We start from the raw sequence: 23,500 nt of genomic DNA, 5'->3' as shown, positions 1-23,500 counted from the left end.
GAATGTTTGATTACGTCTGTATGAGATAGGTTTTCGCCATCAAGATGAAATATATCCGTATATTTAGAAATACAGTTCATCAAAGCCTTATGTTCTTGCGGATTTAAATGAGAACATCTTATTTGTTCAAGAACCCTTTTATGACGGTCAGTTTTTGAGAAATCTAATTGGTGAATAGATTCCTCATGAGTGTTATCTAAATTAGAAGGTAGTTGGTCAATTGGAGTTAACTTGACTTCGTAGTTATCAATTGGGACCTCATGTTCCGTGGTGTTTAGAATAGAGACATTAACTCTATTGTTAGGTTTTAAGCTCACTATACAGTTTGCTAAGAAAACACCGTCACGGATTTTATGATCTAAGATCAAACCTTCTTTTAGATTAGCAACCTCGGAGAGATTGGAAACAGGACACTCTATGACAGTTTCTGACCGCGGAGGTATAACATATGATGGCTTACTAAGGAAAATAGGTATTTTGTAATTTTCTAAATTAAGAGTATTGGTAGAGTAATGAATGTCTATTTTAAAATGTTGGATGAAATTACTACCAATAATACCATCGTAATTTAAGTTGATCGCATCGTTAATAGTATGAAATAAATACTCAAACATTATCTTATTTTTCGACGAAATGCCATATTCAAAAATTAGTTTGATGGACCCAAGAGATTCGCAATATGAGTTATTATCGCTTAAACCTCTAAGTTTTATAATTTCGGGGCCCAACACTGGTTTATTAAGTAAACTCGAAAGTTTAACAATAGAAACTGAAGAACCAGTGTCAATTAAAAAGCATAAAGGCTTGTTATGATAATTTGTTTTAAGATAGACGTGAGGTAAGGAAACTTTACAATTTATGTTAAGCGTTTGCTCACGTATTAGAGAAAATGTGGGAACACATTGTTTAGAACTTTGCGTGTCTTTTTTTGGATTTGAAGGTTCCGGTAGACACGAAACCGTAACCTTATTTAGTTTAAATCATCGGAATTATCAATGTCTACTTGATGCACATTAGAGCGATTATCATTGTTATTCGGTGCACTTGCACCTGGTGGTGTAGAGTTGCTAGCATGTGAGTTCTTTGCCTTAAGTTTCCGACACTCGCTTATCAAATGACCGCGTTTTTTGCAATATTTGCATGATTTCTCGGGGTCAAACTTGGAAGTAGTCGTATTATGAGAATTATCTGATGAATCTACATGATGGAAATTTGGAGAAGACCGCTTATTTTTATAACATTCGGATGCGGTATGACCACTTTTGTTGCAATGTATGCAATGTTTATTAGAGCGCGTGGTTAATTTCGATAAATTAAATATTTTCTCCTCTTCAACGGCATGCGTTATTGCTTCGGATAATGATTTAGGATTCCTACACCGCACTATATGAGAGTAATTTGAGTTCAACCCTAACAAGAAAGTATTGAGAGCGAGATCCTCCATAGCGGCTAATCGACCTATAAGTTCTTTATCATTATCGCAGCTATAATGGATGTCTGATTGCAATCTTGTTAAACATGATTCAACACGCACAGCATACTGCATCGCGTCTTCAGAAGGCAATTGCTTACACTGTTGTAAATTAACTAATAAATGTGTGGAGTGTTTTTTCTCCCCAAAGGTAGTCTTAAGAAATTGTTTAATATCAGCCCAATCCTCAAATTTCTTTAAACAGGCTGCTAACTGAGCTTTGCCTTCTAATTGCGAGATGATATATTTACATAAAAAGTTCTGTTGTTCTGTAGTTGCTAAAGATATCGCACTCTCGCAGTTTGTTAAGAATGCGGGTAAATACTCGCGATCCCCGTTATAGGGTTTAATGAATTTAGTGAGAACATTGAGGGTGATTTTATCCGCCATTTTATTAGTTTTATGTTTTACTGAAATTTTCTCCGATTCTGAACTGGATGAAGATGCGATTTCCTCAGATTCTTCTTTCTTTGGAGGCATTGAAATAATAATATGATTATTATTTATAGCACTTACAGAACATCAGATAAAAACAAAGCATGCACAGTAAAAGTATTAAATGCGTTTTGTTTCAATAACACACGAGTGATTTTGAATATTTGGGAAACGGCACTTCACTTCACTAAAGCACTTTTATAATATTTTGAAAAACTCACATTAGCAGATGAACAGCAGTCGCACACGTGAACATTCTGGAAAGGTGACGTCACGATGCACGCGGCGCTGGCGCCTGGCGACCCAGAGAGTCGTATTGCAGGCAGTTCCTGCACGTGGTGTGCTCAGAACACGTGGCTAATGATGGATGGAGAGACAGCCACAAATCCCATGCGAGAGATGTTGAAGCAGTACAGAGGTCTTGTGATAACCTGGTGATGCGGGCTCACACTCGAAAGTGGAGGCTGACCGTCGACCACGTGGTAGCAGATGTGTTCGGGGGTGATGCGGGCTCACGCTACACAGCGGAGGCTTATCGTCGATCACAGTAGCAGCAGCGCGGACTTAGGCGTTTTTAGGGAGCCTAAGGTTTACCGTCGACCACGACACAAAGGACTTTCGACCACGGACCAAACAATAATGGTGCAGACACGTGGAAATATTCGCGACGCCTACACCTAATGGATCCCAGTACTTAACGATTTTCCTGGGATCCCACTTCTGACACCAATTTGTTAGGATGGCGATCCGTGGGTCCTTTTTAAAAAAAAACACTTGTTACTGCTAAAAGAATGTTTATTAAGAAAGGTTATACACTACACAAGACACACTGGTTACACAACACAAGAACTGAACTCCCGTCACGGATTGTACAGTATGTACTGCGAAATGGCTATGACTGACTACTCTAGCACATGGAAAATGGCTTTTTATAATATCAGTGACAATATGGAAGCGGCGGGGTTTTCACCTAAGTCAGCATTTGATGCATTACAAAGTCGGTTTATAACAGTATGCTTTGTGCATGTATCATTTGCGTTTGTGTGAGTGCGCAGCGCGGTAGTAAGGCTAGTAACACACGCGCCGAATTAAAGTACGGCTGGGTTACACTGACGGATATACGTAAATAAGAAAAAAACATGAAAAAATCACCTACCCATTTTTTCGTTGATTTGGGTCGAGAATCATTAGCATATTTACGTCCTTGACTATGGCACGGATGCAAATCAACAGCTTGTATTTCCAAAATAACTATTAGTGATCAGTGATCGATACTGATGCCAAAAATGCAATCAGAAATTTTTTGTCTGTCTGTCTGTCTGTCTGTCTGTTTGTCTGTCTGTCTGTCTGTATGTTCGTTATGGAAACAAAAACTACTTGACGGATTTCAATGAAACTTGGTACAATGATTCTTCATACTCCTGGGCAGGTTATAGGATACTTTGCATCACGCTACGATCAATAGGAGCAGAGCAGTGAAGGTAAATGTTGGGAAAACGGGAGAAGTTACTCCATTTTTTAAGATTCCGTCGCGTGTGCAGCCCTAATGGTTACAGCTACACAGAAACCATGTATGACGGAAATGTTCTTCATAAAATTATGTAAAAAATATCCCATGACAGTATATATCTATCTTTTACGGTTGACTCACAATAACACGTAAAACTCTCGGTAGCTTAGCAGTTCGGAGTTTTCTGATTATATTTGTCTACTATTACGTTTATAACACTCTCACTCACACTAATTAAAAATAGTTAATAGTATTACCCATTCATTAAAAAAAGATTCATATAAATCGGTGAAGAAACACCAAAGTTATACATGAAAAACGGATAAGCCATCGCGCGTGAAAACTGAATCACGCTATAAGGATCATTTTTGTGCAACTGTCGCCGCCTGCGCGAGTTTCATACAATATTTGGCTCTTGGTGCGATTGATGCGAATAGACGTTCAGAGTGTTCAACCTTATTGCGCGACTTTTAGGTTTTAAATAATTTATTTTTAACTTTCTTTTGTTGTTATTTTATAAAATAGGTTAGTACCTATTAGTTACTTTGGTAGTGTTTAAATATTCGTTCAAATTACAAATTATTATTAGTTTACATTTTATTTCTTAAAGTAGTAGTAGGTACGATTTAGATAATTGGAGGGGCTGGTGTTTATTATTTCTTTCTCTCTTTGCACGAAGTCCGACTCTAACGCGGACGAAGTCGCTGGCTAAGCTAGCCAGTTATTAATAATTTTTTATTCCTATTTAGGTGAAGTAGTAGTATGTACGCATAGATTTAGACAATTGGATAGGCTGGTGTTTATTTTTTCTTCCTCTCTTTAGACAAAGTCCGAATCTAACGCGGACGAAGTCGCTGGCAGAAGCTAGTTACAAATAAAGTTGAACAGAACTTGGCTTCTGTGCGATCTCAAAACTTTTTACGGCGGAGGAATTGCGTAGAGGATTGGCTTTTTTTACATTTAATGTTTTTGGTGGGATTTTATTGGCAGGAGGCTTCAGATACTCTTAATAGATTATAAGTAATGCTTGAGTACAGTAAAATCTCTTTTCCATAAATATGCCGCGAATACAGAAACCGTGAATACAGAATGGTAATCTATATGGGTTTATAGGGGATACGTTCCTAGGTGCCAAAATAAAAAACACAAATATATAAGAAAAGATATTGCGTTAACGCCAAGTATACCATGTAAGGAATTTTGTATGAAATTTTAGATCCGCGAATAAAGAAATTGGGTTGCATTTTTTTAATCCGCGAATAGTGTTACGCGAATGACGGAAGCGCGAATAGGGAGCTTTTACTGTACTTAGTCTTTATAGGTGTAAATCGGTGTGCTAGCCTGCTTGTGTTAAGTTTATTTGTTTTCCTTTTCTTTTAAATAATGGCTATCATGTGATAATGATGTTTTTATTTGACTTGTTCCGTATAAATTCTGGTTCTTCCAACCTGACAGACAGACATGTGTTGCTGGGGAGTTTGTTACGCCACTTCTTCTCAGTAAAAACACATAGGAAGTGGTAAGGGCGGGCATTTTGGGGGCTTTCTTTTGTTTTTGACGTTTGAAAAGTGCTGATTTATCAGCCTAATTTGAATAAACGTTTTTGAGTTTGAGTTTGATTAACTTATCACATTGTCTAGTCAATTTGGGTATTATATGTATACAATGATCAGACATTATGTATAATATCTGTCCAATCACTATGACTGTAACATATACATATGTATATGTATTTTACAGCCAAAGTAATAAGTCTAAATCTATATCAATAATTTCGTCAAGGGGTACTGTTACCGGGCAGGTCCAGAGCCACTAAAATAAAACTATGTTTGAACTAGTAAAATAAAGGTATATTGTCCGAAAAATAGAACCTAGGTTTTATGTGTCCTGACTAATTAATTAAATGATTGTTGCAAAAATGTGAAATTGTGCAAACGTGACATCTGCACGTGCCTGGCGTCGAAGCAGCGTCAGCTGTATTATTTTAGTTGTTAGGTCGATTTATAAAAGCACCCTTCGTAAAAATCGGGTGAAGTCATCTAATATTTGAATTCTTAGAAGTTAGAAATTAAAACTCACAGTGATTGGAGAGAGCAACAGCCAGCGTGGCTGCACCCGGGATATTACTTACTTGCACGGACCACGGCCCCAAATAAAGGGGAATTATAAAACGAGCGATTAAAAAAACGCTTTGCGACTGATGATGACATACTGTATTAATAACTTGAGCGGTATGAATTTGAGTAAGCGAAAAATTAACTAAACTAACAACGAATATTGATTAATAATAAAATCCAGAATGAGCTTGCAAAAAGTGGATTGTGATAAATCCATTTCATATATTACAATTTTATCCGAGCGACTACATTACTAAGTGAGCGACTGGAAATACAGAGAGGGCAACTTCAATATTAAGATAGAATCGATTTTTCTAAGTGAGGTTATACATAACGTACTACTAAAACCGACTTCCCAAAACACTAAAAAGCCAAAAAAAAAAACTAATTTTAGGTGCTTCGGCCTAGAAGTCGGTGTCTTATGGATGTTCCTCAGTTAATTTTGCCGTGAAAACCATTTGCGACGATAAGCTCGCATGGGACCGCCGGAGCCCCGCAGCGCCGGAGCCGTGACAGAAGCCATGCTTGCTGCATGTTGCATTGTGCTTCCATGCTGCATGCCTGCTTGCATGCTTCGCTTCAATCCCCTTCCCTCGCTTCGCTATCCCCCGCTTACCCCTTGATATTTTATTTATTAAGAAAACCAACGGCGATACATTCAGTGCTTAACAGATAAATATAAAACAGATAGTAAGGCTAATTACAGGTTTCCCTTTTTAACTAAATTGTGTATACAATGCGAACGGACTACATGGAAGTACTACTTAATTACTAACTAAATACTTAATGGTGTACAGAACCCAGTTGCTTACTTATCGTTCTTATTATTATTATTTATGATCTTTTTAACCTGGGCTTGAAAACAAGGTTTTGTACAGTTGAACATATCAACTTGAGAGAAGTTTTTATTGTAAGTTCGGGCAATGCGAGTGAGTACACAATTACTGGCATAGTTGGTTGCATGTCGAGGTACATGCAACAATGGCGTATGGCGAGTGCGTCGTAGGGGAGCGTTAAATTTAATCTGAGATAACAGGTCTGGACAATCCAGCCTTTTTTTTTTGGTGTCGCTGGGCTAAAAATGCTATTACGCATCCCCTTCCCGTCGGGGGACGGGAGAGGGGTATGTGGGACTCCCCGGTTAAATCGTTTCCGATATACCCACTAAAAAGGCCCAGCGGCACTCCGACCTCGCCTGAGTGGAGGGGGTCTGGGAATCTATGGCGTCCAGTCCCCCACCGGCGATTGCCCGCCTTACGGCAGGCCCCTCATACCTCCCCCTAGTAGGGAAGGGTCCTTATAATGGCCGGAGCGCAGGGGTTGATTCTTGTGATGCATACGGTGGCGCCCCCGTGCCTGTCGCCCGCTGATCACCCCCCGGGGCGGATGGGGACGGACATCGTGTTTGTCGTCTTCTGCCCCTTCTTCGTCTGCGAAGCGGCACCGCGAGAGGGTCGTTCTCCCCCATGCGCTCCGCCGCTTCCTTCTGTGACATAATGTCCTCACAGAAGGAGGCTACCGCTTCCCATGCCTCCTCACTTCCCAGCATGGCGGCAATCACGCTGGGAAGCGAGAGGTCGTTCCCGACCACTGCCATCAGGGCGCGGCGGGGTTCAGCCCACGATGAGCACACCTGAAGTGTGTGCTCTGCTGTATCCACCGTGGCTTCGCAGTGGTGACACTGTGGAGTCTCCTCCCTCCCAATCCGGTGCAGGTACGATCCGAAGCAGCCATGCCCGGACAGTACCTGCACCAGACGCATTGAAAGGCACCCATACCGCCGATCGAGCCATCCGTTCAGGACAGGCCCGACGGCATCCAGCGTCCAGCGCCTTCGGCTTCGTCTTCGGCCCAGTGCAGAGTTATTGCCTCCCTTGCCTCCTCACGCACCTCTTCCTTTTCTATCGGGTCTGGGCGCCGGTTTAGCGCCTTCTGCGCCACCGTCCAGTCGTACACTCTGGCGAGCACCCATGCCTCGAGCTCCCAGGGAGGGGTTCCCGCCAGAACGCACGCCGCCGCGAAGCTCACCGTGCGATACGCTCTCGCCACCCGCTGTGCAATCGCCCTTTGTGGCCTGCGGATGGCAGCGGCGTTCACTCGACTGGACAATGAGTCTGCCCAGATTGGGGCCCCGTACAGTGCCATACTTTTGAGTATGCCGGCGTATAGACGCCGGCATTGGTCGCCGGGCCTCCCGATGTTTGGGAGGAGCCATGAGAGGGCGCCCGCGGTCCTCATCAGGCGCGTCGACAAGCCTGGACAATCTAGCCTACCATTCAGTATGTCGTAAAGTAAGCACATGTCTAACACTGTACGTCGTTCATCAAGTGTTAATAAGCCATGTGTCCGACAGCCATCTTCGTAGGACATTGAAGGTTTGCGGAGGCGGTAGTTAAGGTGGTTTATGAACTTTTTTTGCACCCGTTCCATTTGATCTTTATAAATAATATATAGAGGGGACCATATGGGACAAGCGTATTCTAAGACGCTTCGGACATAAGCAAAATAAACAGATTTAAGGGCGTCAACGTTTGCAAAGACCTTACAGGATCTCAGAACAAAACCTAGATTTTTGTAAGCTTTATTAGTAATGATATCTATGTGATTAGAAAAAGCCAATTTATTATCGAACATGACTCCTAAGTCACGAACTATCTCGACTTTGTTAATAGTTATTCCGTTGAATTGGTACGAGTACGCAATAGGGTTCTTCTTGCGCGTATAACTGATGCACTGACATTTCGTGACGTTTACTGTGATCTTATTTTTTGTGTAATAGTTATGTAATGTGTCAAGATCATGTTGAAGTGCTTTACAATCATCTAATGAAGTTATTTTATAATATTTTTTTTTTTCGTCAGCATACATCAAATGTTCTGAGTGTTTAAAGGAGTCAGTGATATCAAACAAATATGCGTTATAGAAAAGAGGTCCCAAATGGGACCCTTGTGGAACACCGCTAGGTATTTCAATGAAGTTAGAACGGTAGTCACCCAATACTACAGCCTGTGACTTTTTGAATAAATATGATTTTACCCATCGTAGTAAATCGCCTCGGATACCCAAGCTGTATAACTTGCTGAGCAGGATGCTGTGATCCACGCGGTCAAAAGCCTTTTCAAAATCTGTGTAGATCACATCAACCTGCCCGCCATTATCTGTATTTTCAAGAACAAAGTTCGAAAAGCAAGCCAGATTAGATATAGTCGATCGCTTTTTTAAGAATCCGTGTTGTTTATAAGAAATACCTCTGAGAATGTAAGGATATATAGCATTGTACACAAGCTTTTCAAATACTTTACCTAAAGTATTAAGTATGGAAATATCTCTGTAATTTTCAATTTTTACACGGGAACCCTTCTTATGTATGGGAATTATATAGGCTTTCTTCCATTCATTCGGGAATATACCTTCACTAAGAGAATGGTTAAAGATGAGAGTAATTGGATGTGCTAGAGACTCCGCGCAACTTCTCCAAAACAGTGGTGGTATTCCGTCAGAGCCTGGACCCTTATCCTTACCTAAAGTGCTCAATGACCTCTCCACGATTGATGGGCTAAATTTTAGGTCAGTAATAATATCAATGCAGTCACCGTCACTTTCTGTATCTACTAAACTAGCTTGGTTATAATCAGAGGGCTCACCAAAAACATCATGGAAGAAGTCACCGAATGCATTGCAAATGTCATTTCCCTGGTTATAGTTTATGTTGTTGCGGGACAACATTGTCGGATAATTCGATCCTCCGCGTAATTTTTTTAAATAAGTCCAAAATTGTTTAGGATTTTTTTTTCAGATTATTTTCGGTGTCACGTAAGTACTTACTATAGCAAAGCTCTTGAACATATCGTTGTCTATCACGCAGCATTGCAAACTCATCGTAATCAAGACGGTTACCGAAACGTTTCCAGCGGGAGTGTGCCTTACTTTTTTCTTTAATGATTTTTATAAGTGAGTTGCTGTACCAGATTTTAACATATTAACGTATTTATACATTTACGATTACTATTTAAGAAATGTATAGATTTCCTAGGAAATGTGTCTAATATAATTTGTCTAATTTCACACATTTTGTATTCGAAACACTTCATTTAAGATAAAATGCCGCTCAGTATAAAAAATACATTTGCCAAATATTGAAAAAAATGCAGGACGTAACGTTGACACTCAAACAAATATTAAGTCGCTCAAATATTATGAAGCTGCTCATTTTGTATTTTAAGTAACTCAAATTAATGTTTGTAAGATACTATTCTGTTGATTTTTCGTCACTTGCAGTCAGTCGCTCACTTAGTAATTATATAACCCAAATTACTTAATTTTGACACTTAAAATTGTAATTTACAGTCACTCGTTTTATTACTACCCCCAAATAAATAGTTTGCTTTACAGAAAAGAGGTAAGAACAAGCAACACTTACATTTAGCCAGCAGGTCATGGCAAGAATTATTTATATATATGTGTATGTGTGGTATGTATTTATATGTGGTACAGCAATAAAATTGTTGTAAAACACCTACGTATAACTATCAATAAATTATTTATTGTTCCATGCGCAATGTTGATTTATTTTATGGCTGTGTTGCGTAGTACTTACAGCCGTTATCACTGTGCCTACTGAAGTCGAAGTACAGAACATGCGACGCCTGACTAATGTTTTTAATGCATTTCTACAACACTCGTTTCATATGGAAGGGCTTGCGGAGAATATCTCTAATAACTGAAAAGTACAAAAAACTGAACCACTTTGCGTTGTCAAATCACCGATTATATACACTAAGCGGCACGGAATCTGGCCCAAGCACATTTGAGCCTTATAACCATTATTTAAATGAAAAATCTGAATTTTTATTTTAAATTTGTTTAATTTACTTATTTTACAAAAGAAAATGACTACAAACAACAGAATTGTGAGGATTTACATTGAGTTAGAAAACAGAGTCCTTTACCGCAATAATCACCATAAACTTTTTTAATTCAACATTTTTAACAAAACAGAAAGTTATCGAATTTTAATAATGGGTGTTTCTTTCTCTTGATCTGAAGAGCCTGTATACGATCTGGCATGCTCTGGATGATGTTTTTTATCTCCACCTGAGAGATCTCCTCTCAGGCTGCTACCAGCGCGGTTTTCAGTTCACTAAGAGTCCGTGGTGGGTTAGGACTTGCTTGGACCTGTCTTTTAAGCATGTCCCAGACATGTTCTACAGGATTCATGGCTGGGTTTCTTGCAGGCTAGTCCAATTTTTGAATACCGACCTCGAACAAGTAATCGGTTACGCAAAGAGCTGTGTGAGGTCGAGCATTGTCCTGCATTATACGAAATTCTTCACTTCCTATGAATCCCTGACAGGGTAAAACATGATTTTGAAGGATCTCTTTAATATACCGCACTGTTGTCAGACGACTTTTGACAACCAATAATTCAGTAGGGGCTTCTGAACTTATGCCTCGCCAAACCAAGATGGACCCACCATGAAAACCGACTGTTTGCTTGGTAGTGGTGGGAAGAAACCATTCTTCGCGCTTTCTCCATTCACATTCACGGCCGTCTGGAGCTCTTAAGACGACTCTGCATTCATCGGTCCATAAAATTTTACTCCATTGGTCATGCGTCTAATTTGCATGTTCTCTTGCAAACCTAAGTCTGGCTATGCGATAGTGCGGGAGAAGTTCCGGGCCTCGAGTTGGTCTTCGAGCACGCAGATCCCGTTCCTCCATCCTTCTTCTTATTGTGCGCTTACGGACGTTGACTTATCTTGCTGTTTGCAAAGGCTGGCGTATCTCTAACGCAGTGAGAAACCGATTTTTCATTATTGCACATACGATAAATCGGTCGTCGTGCGCCGACGAACACCTTACACCCCCACTTTCTGGTCTTCTTGTGTAAAGGCCAGTCTGGTCATACATTTTCTAAGCATATCTTTAACTTGTACCCGGTGCACCTTAAGTTTCAACCATCTTCCGCTGCTTCCGCCCTTGACGTCTTAGCAACACTACTTGAGCAACTTGAGCTGCAGTGAGGGTAATTTTCAGATCAAATTGTGAAAAAAAGAGAAACAAAAAACGATCATAATCATAATTTTTTTTTGGAACGTGCTTAGTACTTCAGCAATTTTTATCTGAATTGAAACTTAACTTTCTGCTTTGTGTTCCAACAACGGAATCTGCTTCTAGTGTTACAAAAGTTAAACAGACACACATTTTTCTGTATTTTAATTAACAATTACGAAAGGACTGACAGTATGTCATATGAAATTAGAATTTACAACAGCTATCTGGGCTGATATCTACTTGTATTTGTTTGGGCCAAATTCTGTGCCGCTGAGTGTATATTATTTCACAGCTGGTTATTGTCGGCCACTTACGCCGGCGGCTTTTCTTATAACGTAAGGTTCGTCTACACGGTGCAAGTAGCTGGAGCAAATCAACATGCGCAAGTGACAAGGTCGCCGGAAGACGCTGGATGCAGGTCGATTCCAACAGGTATCTGTGGAGATCAAAGGGGGAGGCCTATGTTCAGCAGTGGACGTCCTATGGCTGAGATGATGATGACGATGATGAAGTGACAAGAGCACGCGGGTGGGTATTTTGCTTTGGAACATGCGCGAGTCGCTGGGATCGCACGTTTCTAAAATGCTCGTGACCTGCGCAAGCTACTTGCACCGTGCAGATGCACCCTAAGTAAAAAGATTAGCCACGTGCGCAGGACAATAGACATAACCAGAATTACTTTTAAAAACCCTAGTTTTAATAAGGTAAGGTGCGTGCTAGCCAATATGATTAAATCACTACTAATATCAGGCCTCTGTCACTCGACGTACTTGCGCGCGATAAATGCCTACCGCTCGCTGGTAGCCCCACGCGGCTCAGGGCTTTCAATAGTCACACGCGCCGCGCGCGTTCCAATATTATTATTTTTATTTCGTGGCATGTTATGCTGTTGGTTTATTAGGTTTTTTAAGCTACCTAACAAACTGATGGATTATTTTGAGTTGTGTTGGTTTATATGCGACTATTGTAAGATTTAGAAACATTTTATATTTATCGAACTTGTCTAGTAATTCTAGAGGTATTTTTTTTTAATAAATTAATATTTATCTTCTTTATGATTTTGACAACAAAGATCATTAGGTACGTATTTTTCTTTAGATACCTACTTAGTTATATGAACTGTATTGTGAGTTTTTAACCGACTTCCCAAAAAGGAGGAGGTTCTCAATTCGGCCGGTATGTTTTTTTTTTTCTATGTATGTACATCGATTACGCCGAGGTTTATAGACCGATTTACGTGATTGTTTTTTTGTTCGACGCGAAATAGCTGCCAGTTGGTCCCATAGTCATCAGGTCAGGATCTGATGATGGAAACCCTGAGAAATCGAGGGCAACTTTCGAAAGTTGTAAGCATACATAGGGTTAAACCTTGATACTCATATGTATGTCTGATAGCACTATTCAACAGTGAAGGTTTGGAGCTGACTTGGTGATGGAGACCAAAGAAGGTCGAGGGAACTCGACATCTGAGTCTGTAAACTACCTCGTGTTTGTGCTTATATTATTCGTGAAGGGTATGGCCAAAGAAACAGCTATTGGGATTATTTCATTTTATTCTTGAGAGAGAACAAACACAATTTTTACACAGTGTCAAACGTCCGTAAAGCTAGGTAACCTCACAGAGAACGTTTACCTAATCCAACCAATAGATGGCGCTGCTCGCGTCCCATTTCGTAACACCTCCCCTCGAAGTCGTGAGCAGTACTAATATAATATACAATTTTATAATTAAATTCATTCATCAGCAAACATACCTAAATTACGTACACATTCAAGATGCTTTGATCCATTCAAACCTTTGGTCAACACATCAGCAGGCATTTTATCAGTACTCATATATCTTAGTTCAATCACACCTTGTTCACATTTATCCCGAATGAAATGATGCCGCACATCAATGTGCTTAGTGCGAGGATGAAAGTTCTTGCTTTGAGCAAGTTTGATCGCACCCTGATTATCGTTAAAAAGTGTCACACACTCACACTGCACGCCAATTCTATTTAGTATCTCACGCAAATACATCGCTTCTTTCGTGCATTCTGATATAGCCAAATATTCTGCTTCGGTACTAGATAAAGCAATAGTTCGTTGTTTCCTCGCTTCCCAGCTAACTGGAGCGCCTGCAAGAATAAATGCAAAACCTGAATAAGACCTACGATCAACTGTGTTTCCTGCCCAGTCTGCATCTACTACACCAAACAGAGGCAAGCCTGTTCTTTCATAAACAAGTCCATAATTTGATGTACCTTTTAAATATCTCAATACACGCTTAGCAGCCTTCCAATGCGCAATATCATAGTTTGTATTAAATTGACTTAAATAATTAACAGCGTATGCAACGTCTGGCCTCGTTGTCACTGCTAAATGCATTAAAGCTCCTATCAAATTCTGATGAGGATAATCTCTCATAACATCATTATTAATACACTCAGACTTCTCCAATTTCACGTTCACATCTATAGGCGTAATTGCAGCTTTACACTCACTCATACCAAAGCGTTCTAACACTTTATTAATATAAGATTTTTGATTTAAATACACTCTACTTTCATCATCACGACTAAACTCAATACCTAAACAGCTAGATATCTTACCCATATCTTTCATCTCAAATTCACTTCCTAACTGCTTCTTTACATGTTCCATCCATGCATTATCGTTAGTTGCTAAAATCATACCATCGACATATATACCAATTATCATTATTCGTTCACCCTTACGTGCAACAAATACACAAGGTTCTTGTGGCAAAGATTCAAAACCAATATCAATAAAAAATCCCGATAACCTTTTATACCATTGTAAACCAGACTGTCGCAAGCCATACAAAGATTTCTTTAGCAAACACACACTATCCTCACATTCACGAATCATTTCATACCAACGTTTAGCCGTCTGTAGTATATCTGTGTCTGTTACTATATTCCTCTGTGAACCAATCTCTTCTTTGGCAATAATTCTCTTTAGAGTGTTGCTTAACTCTTCTGGAATCTCCATATATACCCTCCATCTAGGTTTAGGTATGCTGTGACTACATCCATTTGATGGATTTTCAAACCCATTTCAGCTGCCAAAGCAGCTATAATTCTTATTGATGGGGATCTCACAACGGGCGAAGAAATCTCATGGAAATCCTCCCCTGGCCGTTGGGAGCATCCTTTTGCGACGAGGCGCACCTTCTTTCCAGTACTCTTGGTGGTAAAAACAAATCTCTTTTTGGTCCTATTAAGTGTTCCCACGATATAGTAGACTTTACCGAACGTGGTGGACTTTTATCGTCATCTTCTTCAGATTCGTCACTTTTATCATATGAACTTCCTGGAGTAGCATCATTTTTCCTATTTTCAAATGTTTCCTTCCTTTTATTGTTCGTATTCAATTCTATTTGCACTTCTTCTTCATCAATACCTTCTTCTTCATCAAGGATTTCTTTGTATTCATGTCTGAATGCTGTCTCATTCATGAATTTCACGTCTCTAGTTATAATAATTTTCTTGGTTGTAGGATCATGTATCCTATATGCTTTGGACTGTATGTCATAGCCCACAAATATTCCTAGCTTCGAACGTGAGTCAAACTTTCCTTTAGGTTTTCCCTTTTCTTTATAATATACCTTCGAACCGAACACGTGCAGTGCATGTATATTACCGTAGGTTTCTTTCCTTTCCATAGTGTAAACGGTATCTCACCATTTAAGGCTGTGGTTGGGCATCTATTTCTTATACAGGGTGTGTCGTTCACAATCACATTAAATCCTATCGCATATACTTTATGATATTCTATGGCGAATTGTAAAAAAAATAACCTAATCCATTCAGTGGTTTAACCACAGGAGCCATTTTTAGTTTTTATAATTTACAACATCATGTGTAGAGATAAAGTTAGGACTATCAAATGATTTGATCAGTTGACAGCTGTCAGTTTTCAAGGGAGAATTTCAGTTGTTTGTAATGACTGACGTTTATATGGTGTTCTAATTTTCACACATTTTTATTCTATTTACTTTGTTTGAAAAATGCATTTTTTTATTTTTACGTATTTTTCGTTTTTTTGTTTGTGTTAATCGACATACACTCAGCGGCACGGAATCTGGCCCAAGCACATTTGGGCCTTATAACCATTATTTAAATGAAAAATCGGAATTTTTATTTTAAAATTGTTAAATTTACTCATTTTCCAAAAGAAAATGACTCACATGCAACAGAATTGTGAGGATTTTCATTAATTTTCATTCAGTTAGAAAACAGAGTCCTTTACCGCAATAATCACCATAAACTTTTAAATTCAACATTTTTAACAAAACAGAAAGTTATCGAATTTTAATCATGGGTGTTTCTTCCTCTTGATCTGATGACTACCTGCATACGATCTGGCATGCTCTGGATGATGTTTTTTATCTCCACCTGAGAGATCTCCTCCCAGGCAGGTACCAGCGCGGTTTTCAATTCACTAAGAGTCCGTGGTGGGTTACGACTTGCTTGGACCTGTCTTTTAAGCATGTTCCAGACATGTTCTATAGGATTCATGGCTGGGTTTCTTGCAGGCCAGTCCAATTTTTGAATATCGACATCGAACAAGTAATCGGTTACGCAAAGAGCTGCGTGAGGTCGAGCATTGTCCTGCATTATACGAAATTCTTCGCTTCCTATGAATCCCTGATAGGGTAAAACATGATTTTGAAGGATCTCTTCAATATACCGCACTGTTTTCAGACGACTTTCGACAACCAATAATTCAGTACGGGCTTCTGAACTTATGCCTCGCCAAACCAAGATGGACCCACTATGAAAACCGAGTTTTTGCTCGGTAGTGGTGGGAAGAAACCATTCTCCGCTCTTTCTCCATTCACGTTTACGGCCGCCTGGAGCTCTTAAGACGACTCTGCATTCATCGGTCCATAAAATTTTACTCTATTAGGCATGCGTCCATTTTGCATGTTCTCTTGCAAACCTAAGTATGGCTATGCGATGGTGCGGGAGAAGTTCCGGGCCTCTAGTTGGTCTTCGAGCACGCAGATCCCGTTCCTCCACCCTTCTTCTTATTGTGCACTTACGGACATTGACTTATCTTGCTGTTTGCAAAGGCTGGCGTATCTCTAACGCAGTGAGAAACCGATTTTTCATTATTACACGTACGATAAATCGGTCGTCGTGCGAGGACGAACACCTTACACCCCATTTTCTGATCTTCTTGTGTAAAGGCCAGTCTGGTCATACATTTTCTATGCATATCTTTAACTTGTACGCGGTGCACATAAAGTTTCAACCATCTTCCGCTGCGTACGCCCTTGACGTCTTAGCATCACTACTTGAGCAACTTGAGCTGCAGTAAGGGTAATTTTCAAATCAAATTGTGAAAAAAAGAGAAACAAAAAACGATCATAATCATTATTTTTTTTTGGAACGTGCTTAGTACTTCGGCAATTTCTATCTGAATTTAAACTTAACTTTCTGCTTTGTGTTCCAACAACGGAATCTGTTTCTAGTGTTATAAAACTTAAACAGACACACATTTTTCTGTATTTTACTTAACAATTACGAAAGGACTGACAATATGTCATATCAAATTAGATTTTACAACAGCTATCTGGGCTGATATCTACTTGTGTTTGTTTGGGCCAAATTCCGTGCCGCTGAGTGTATATTAACCAGTATATTAACGCATTGAATTTAATGTGATTATGAACGACACACCCGATATAATTGGCGGTATTTATAGCTTTAGCCCAAAATGTGGGAGGGCTTCCAGCTTGTCGCATCATGCACCGCGCCATTTCAACCAATGTCCTATTCTTTCTTTCGGCTACACCATTCTGTTGAGGTGTATATGGTGCCGTCAACCTTTGGAACTTTCTAGACCATCCAATGCGGCCAATTCGCATGGACTTACCGCTAACAATATGTCGGCTTCTGCCTTTTTATCCAATTTCGACCATTCAGCATATTTGGGATCACTTATCGGCGGTTTGGGCGACGATCCCGAAACAAAGTCCCATAAATCATTTTTGATGAGTATGGCACGCATGTGAATTTTCCATGTATCGTAATTATCGCCAGTGAGACGATCAATTTTTATGGTAGCCATGGCGAAGTTTTTTCAACTTCTCGAAGCCTCGAACCTCCTCGAACAAACTTCAAAATTTTTTCGTTTGACAATTTTATTGTTTTTCAAATAACTGCATTGTGCATTTATATTACGAGTTTTTCACTCACTGACTACGTGGCTCTACCTGGGCCCATAACCTGAAGGGTATGGCCAAAGAAACAGCTATTGGGATTATTTCATTTTATTCTTGAGATAGCACAAACACAATTTTTACACAATGTCAAACGTCCGTAAAGCTAGATAACCTCACAGAGAACGTTTACCTAATCCAACCAATAGATGGCGCTGCTCGCGTCCTTCGCATTTCGTAACAATTCGTATTGACGAGACCTTTGCAACAGTGAAGGTTTGGAGCTGACCTGATGATGGAGACCAGAGAAGGTCGAGGGAGCTCGACAACTGAAAATGAAAACTACCTCGTGTTTGGGCTTATATTCTTCGTATCAATGAGAACTTTCCAGTTATGTGGATAGTGACCTGTTCGTTTCACTGAAAAGCTGAAAATAAAAAACTTTTTTACAAAAAAATATAACCGACTTCCCAAAACACTAAAAAGCAAAAAAAAAAACTAATTTTAGGTGCATCGGCCTAGAAGTCGGTGGCAAAATTAACTTAGGGACATCCATTAGACACCGACTTCTAGGCCGATGCACCTAAAATTAGTTTTTTTCTACTAAACTCTCAACTAAACTCTTTCAAACTTCTAGGCCAAGCCAATCAAAAGATACAGCCGATTATGTCGATATTTTCAACAAATTTTTGACACTCGCAAAGGAATCAAAACCTACAGGATATTTCCCGTAAACTCAGAATCTTGATGAAGCATTGTCATATAATGTGAATATAGGAAAAATTGCGGAAATCACATTTTTTTAGTTATATAATATAATAAAAATATTTTAATAAAATGAAACTTACTACTTTATTTCTCGCGAACGAATAAAGGTATCAAATTGAAATTTATACCAAATACTTAGGTCTATTGTCCCTTTAAGCAGTGAAAAAATCTAACTTCTAAATTAACGCAATCAAAAGATACAGCAGTTTGTACCGACACCTTAGACGAATTTCCGTCACACGCTAGGGAATCAAAACCTACAAGGTACTTCCCGTGAACTCAGAATCTTGAAATTCGGCACGAAGCAACGTCATATAGTACAGATACAGGAAAAAATGCGAAAATGATAAATTTGAAGTTACATAAAATATTAAAATATTATTTTTGCTTACATGACATAAAATATTTTTTTAATAATTATAAACTTACTACCTACCCTTTTTCACATGAACGCGTAGATATTAAAGTTGAAATTCATATCAAACACTTCTTATAATTGTCACTAAACTGTGAAAAATTTTAAATCATTCAAAGGACAATGGGCGAAATGTTTGGATGTTGGTCTACTCCCCCTCTAGTAATGAGTCATACATCATTCGAAAGGTCTTTTCAAGCGTTACATTTTGTACTAACTAACACACTACTTACCAATTCTTAGTACTTTTGAAATTCGAGCTTAGATAATATTATCGATAGTTAGTTTCAAGTTCTTAGATTCCTTCTCTTCTCTAGTAATGAATTATATATCACTGGAAAAGCCTTTTTAAATAGAATATTTCGTATGAACATATTAACGAATTATAAGTACTTTTGAAGCTAGAGCTTATTTTAGGTTATATTATCGATAGGTTTTTTTAGTTTATAAATCCCTTCTCTACTTATAAATTATATTTCACTGGAAAGGCCTTTTAAAATATAAAATTTCTCAGTAAAAAACCTCTAGCAAATTGTCAGTAGTTTAGAAGCTACAGCAGATTTTAGACAATGTTATTATTTCACTAAACACGTTCTAACTCCCTAAACACTAACAAATGACAATGGCCGCCATACAAGAAAATACTCTACATAACACAAGCTTTCTATTGACATACATAGAGGTAGACCAAAACGCTCATTGTCCTTTAAGACATAATTAGTTATTTTCAATCAGATCTCTGAATTATGACTATAAAATGTTGTAAATAAATAACTTTCATAAAAGAACTTTTACAAGGTACTGGCCTACTATTTTAGTTACTTATATTATAAAATAAAAAATATTAACTACATATTTTGACTCTCACGAAATTACCATAACTATGATTGTTCTAAACTGAACGGTTTGCGCGAGAGTCACTTTTTATCTATACAGGATTTGTACGGAACCCTCGGTGTGCGAGCCCGACTCGCACTTGGCCGTTTTTTAGTTGTCGAGCTCCCTCGACCTTCTCTGGTCTCCATCATCAGGTCAGCTCCACACCTTCACTGTTGCAAAGGTCTCGTCAATACAAATAATATAAGCCCAAACACGAGGTACTTTTCATTTTCAGTTGTCGAGCTCCCTCGACCTTCTCTGGTCTCCATCATCAGATCAGCTCCAAACCTTCACTGTTGCAAAGGTCTCGTCAATACAAATAATATAAGCCCAAACACGCGGTAGTTTACAGACTCAGATGTCGAGTTCCCTCGACCTTCTTTGGTCTCCATCATCAGGTCAGCTCCAAACCTTCACTGTTGAATATTGCTATCAGACATACATATGAGTGTCAAGGTTTAACCCTATGTGCTTACAACTTTCGAAAGTTGCCTTCGATTTCTCAGAGTTTCCATCATCAGATCCTGACCTAATGACTATGGGACCAACTGGCAGCTATTTCGCGTCGAACAAAAAAAGAATCACGTAAATCGGTCTATAAACCTCGGCGTAATCGATGTACATACATAGAAAAAAAAAAAAACATACCGGCCGAATTGAGAACCTCCTCCTTTTTGGGAAGTCGGTTAAAAATAGTTGGAAACCGCCTTTGATTTTGACGAAAGCTTTACTTACCTATGCTTACGTATTAGGTAATATTTAGTAATATGTACCCATACTCCATTTTAGTAGGCAATGCAATAGTTAACTAAAGAAAAATATTCTTGATATTACTTTTATTTAAAAACTCAGTTTTAAAAAAGGCTATCTTAAAATAAGCGTAACTTTGTTTTTCCTACTTAAATATTAATAAATTGTAAGAAGCAACCCTAAGCACGGCCACGGCACGGTTGCGGTCACTGAACGGTGCGCTATCGCATTGGAATAACAATCAAGCGCTCGAGCTTTTAAGGTTCATTTTATAACGCAGCTAGGATTTTGTAGGCAGTTGGGGAACTTGTAGGTGCTTATAACAGTAGGTATGGACTTTTTTGTATGGAATGATTTATCTGTTACGTAGTAACTATTATATAATCTGTGCTAATATTATAAATTATTTTTTAGGGTTCCATACCCAAAGGGTAAAACGGGACCCTATTGTTTTCGCTCCTCTGTTCGTCCGTCCGTCCGTCTGTGACCAGGCTGTATCTCATGAACCGTGACAGTTAGAGAGCTGAAATTTTCACAGATGATGTATTTTTATTGCCGCTATAACAACAAATACTGAAAACTAGAATGAAATAAATAAACTTTTTTGCAAAAAAAGCGGGCACCTATGCGAAATTTTGGTTTCAAGGACTTTACGTGCATTTCAAAGGGTTTTAATGACGGTAGGATGTTACTAGCATCAAAAGGGTTAACCACACATGTGTGAGAGTGTATTCTAAATTTTAATTTTGTAGAAATGCTCAGAAACTGGTTAAACCTTGCTTTGGACTAATTCCTGGTAGAAAGTGCGTCGGCGTTTTGAAAAGTTTTTGACGTTATTTTCAGAAAATTGATAATGCAGTTTTAATTAATGATTAATGGACCTTTCTTTTACATCAAAATTTTTTTAAGAACTATGCCTCTTTGAAAATATTTTCACCTGCCCTAAATGGTCTATAGTGATGATTGATGGCAATGTCAAGAGTTTCGGTATTTTTGTGTAAAGCGTTCTATTGATTTTTTAGATATTGTACCCACGCGGTTTAAAATAAAGTTTTTGGAGGCAAAACGTGGGGCCGAAGCCAACACGCTGAAGCCCTTTTGAGACAACTTTAATGAAATGGTGACACAAAACCGACGATTATCCCTGTATACACTATAGAAATGAAACCAAGGACAATCACCCGGTGGACGTCGTTAAAAAAAAGACAATCCCCGGTTCTGTGCTAAACTATTGCTAACTATGGAGGAAAACTACTTGGGCTATTGTGATGGGATGTTAGTGGATGACAATGTATTAGGTACATGTAAAAATGGCAGGTGGAGACTCGCCACCTCACTTACTGGGCCCCCGGGAACCAGTCACTGAATAGCAACAACAGGGCAACAGAGACATGAGCGGCTGAAGGGTGAGGATACCTCGGCGGACTTTAAACGCAGATTACGCGCTCCCTGTGCTTACCATGAGGCACCTACCCTCCGAGCAGGGCTACTAATCCTGCTCTAGCGACTCCACTCTAGACGGCCAAGCCAAGCCAGTGGTGTGAGACCTACCCCCGTCATGGTTCACTCCGACCGGCCGGAGATGGGGGACAGTATGCTCTCCCTGGAGAACTCAGTATATATAGCCCCGCGGGGTCCCTACTCCCCGTCATCAGCCTCAGATGTTGTGCGGTGCCTATATCTCATTATTATTATTAAACGGTTTTATTTAGCTCACCCCGTTTGTTTTATTATTCATTCTTGGGTCAAATTTAGAAATTGAAATTTCAGTGCCTTCCTGTTGTCAGATTGATCTGAAATTTGGTACACACCTTTATTTCCGATGACAATACAATATAGTAATATCAATAACATTGCAAATCCAAGATGGCCTCCGGTACAAAATGGCGGATAACGTAGGTTTTATCAATCCCGTCAATGTGGGTATCAAATGAAAGTGCTCAACCAGTAGAATACAATGTACTATATAAAATTCAAATCCAAGATGGCGGCCTCTACAAAATGGCGGATAACTTAGGTTTTATCAATCCCATCAACATGGGTATCAAATGAAAGGTCTCAACAAGTAGAATACAATTTACTATGCAAAATTGAAATCTAAGATGGCCGCTGCTACCAAATGGCTGATAACAATCTTTAAACGGTTTTATTTAGCTCATCCCGTTTGTTTTATTCTTGGGTCCAATTTAGTAATTCAAATTTCACCCTCTTCCTGTCAACCGATTAATCTGAAAATTTGTATACACCTTTTATTCTGATGACAATACAATATAGAAATATCAATAACATTGTAAATCTAATATGGCCGCCGGCACGAAATGGCGGATTACATATTTTTCCACAACCCCCTCAATATGGGTATCAAATGAAAGGGCTACACAAGTAGAATACTGTCAGCAACCCCAGCGGGGCCCAACAGGGCCAAGGCCTGCCTGGGCTGCGGGATTGTTCGAAAGAGTTACTACCGTGGCCCTGGTATATAAAAGGCCTACGACGAAACATAACTATTTTTAGTCAGTAAGAGTCTGGCACTCCCTTACCGCTGCTGACCCAGGGAGGGGTCACTTGATGATTTTTGGCGTCGTTTAAAAAAATGACTTTTTTAAAAATTAGATTGTAATAAATTATCAGATAAGAGACCGTGTAATAATGATGCACTAAATGAATTAGATAGAATGAGGAATATTCGGTAGGCATTTTCATTAAATACTAAAAACTAGAAAATAAAAAATCGGTAAAAAAACTTTTAAGTCAAACGGTTTTATCTTATGTGCACTGAAAACTAGAAAATAAAAAAATAGTTACTTACCTGTCAACCTACGTAGGTGGTCTTGGTCATATTAGACTAAAATAAAAACGTGGGGCCCCTCTGAAATCCTACCTATGGCGAAGCATATCTTTATACTTTGGTAGATCATGAGCCCGG

The 23,500-nt window shown here is 39.1% G+C and overlaps 1 protein-coding gene across 1 annotated transcript; it reads right to left on the bottom strand.

Annotated features, from left to right (window-relative positions):
* Window positions 1–6,830: 6,830 nt before the first annotated feature.
* LOC135117591 (uncharacterized) lies at window positions 6,831–7,295 on the bottom strand. Its single transcript, XM_064037033.1, has one exon. The coding sequence runs from the start codon at window positions 7,293–7,295 to the stop codon at window positions 6,831–6,833; it is 465 nt and encodes a 154-aa protein (XP_063893103.1).
* Between the last annotated feature and the right edge of the window lie 16,205 nt (window positions 7,296–23,500).

This window comes from Helicoverpa armigera, chromosome 1 (genome assembly GCF_030705265.1).
Source record: "Helicoverpa armigera isolate CAAS_96S chromosome 1, ASM3070526v1, whole genome shotgun sequence".
NCBI classification, from domain to species: domain Eukaryota; kingdom Metazoa; phylum Arthropoda; class Insecta; order Lepidoptera; family Noctuidae; genus Helicoverpa; species Helicoverpa armigera.
This window is presented reverse-complemented; position numbering and strand designations above follow the sequence as displayed.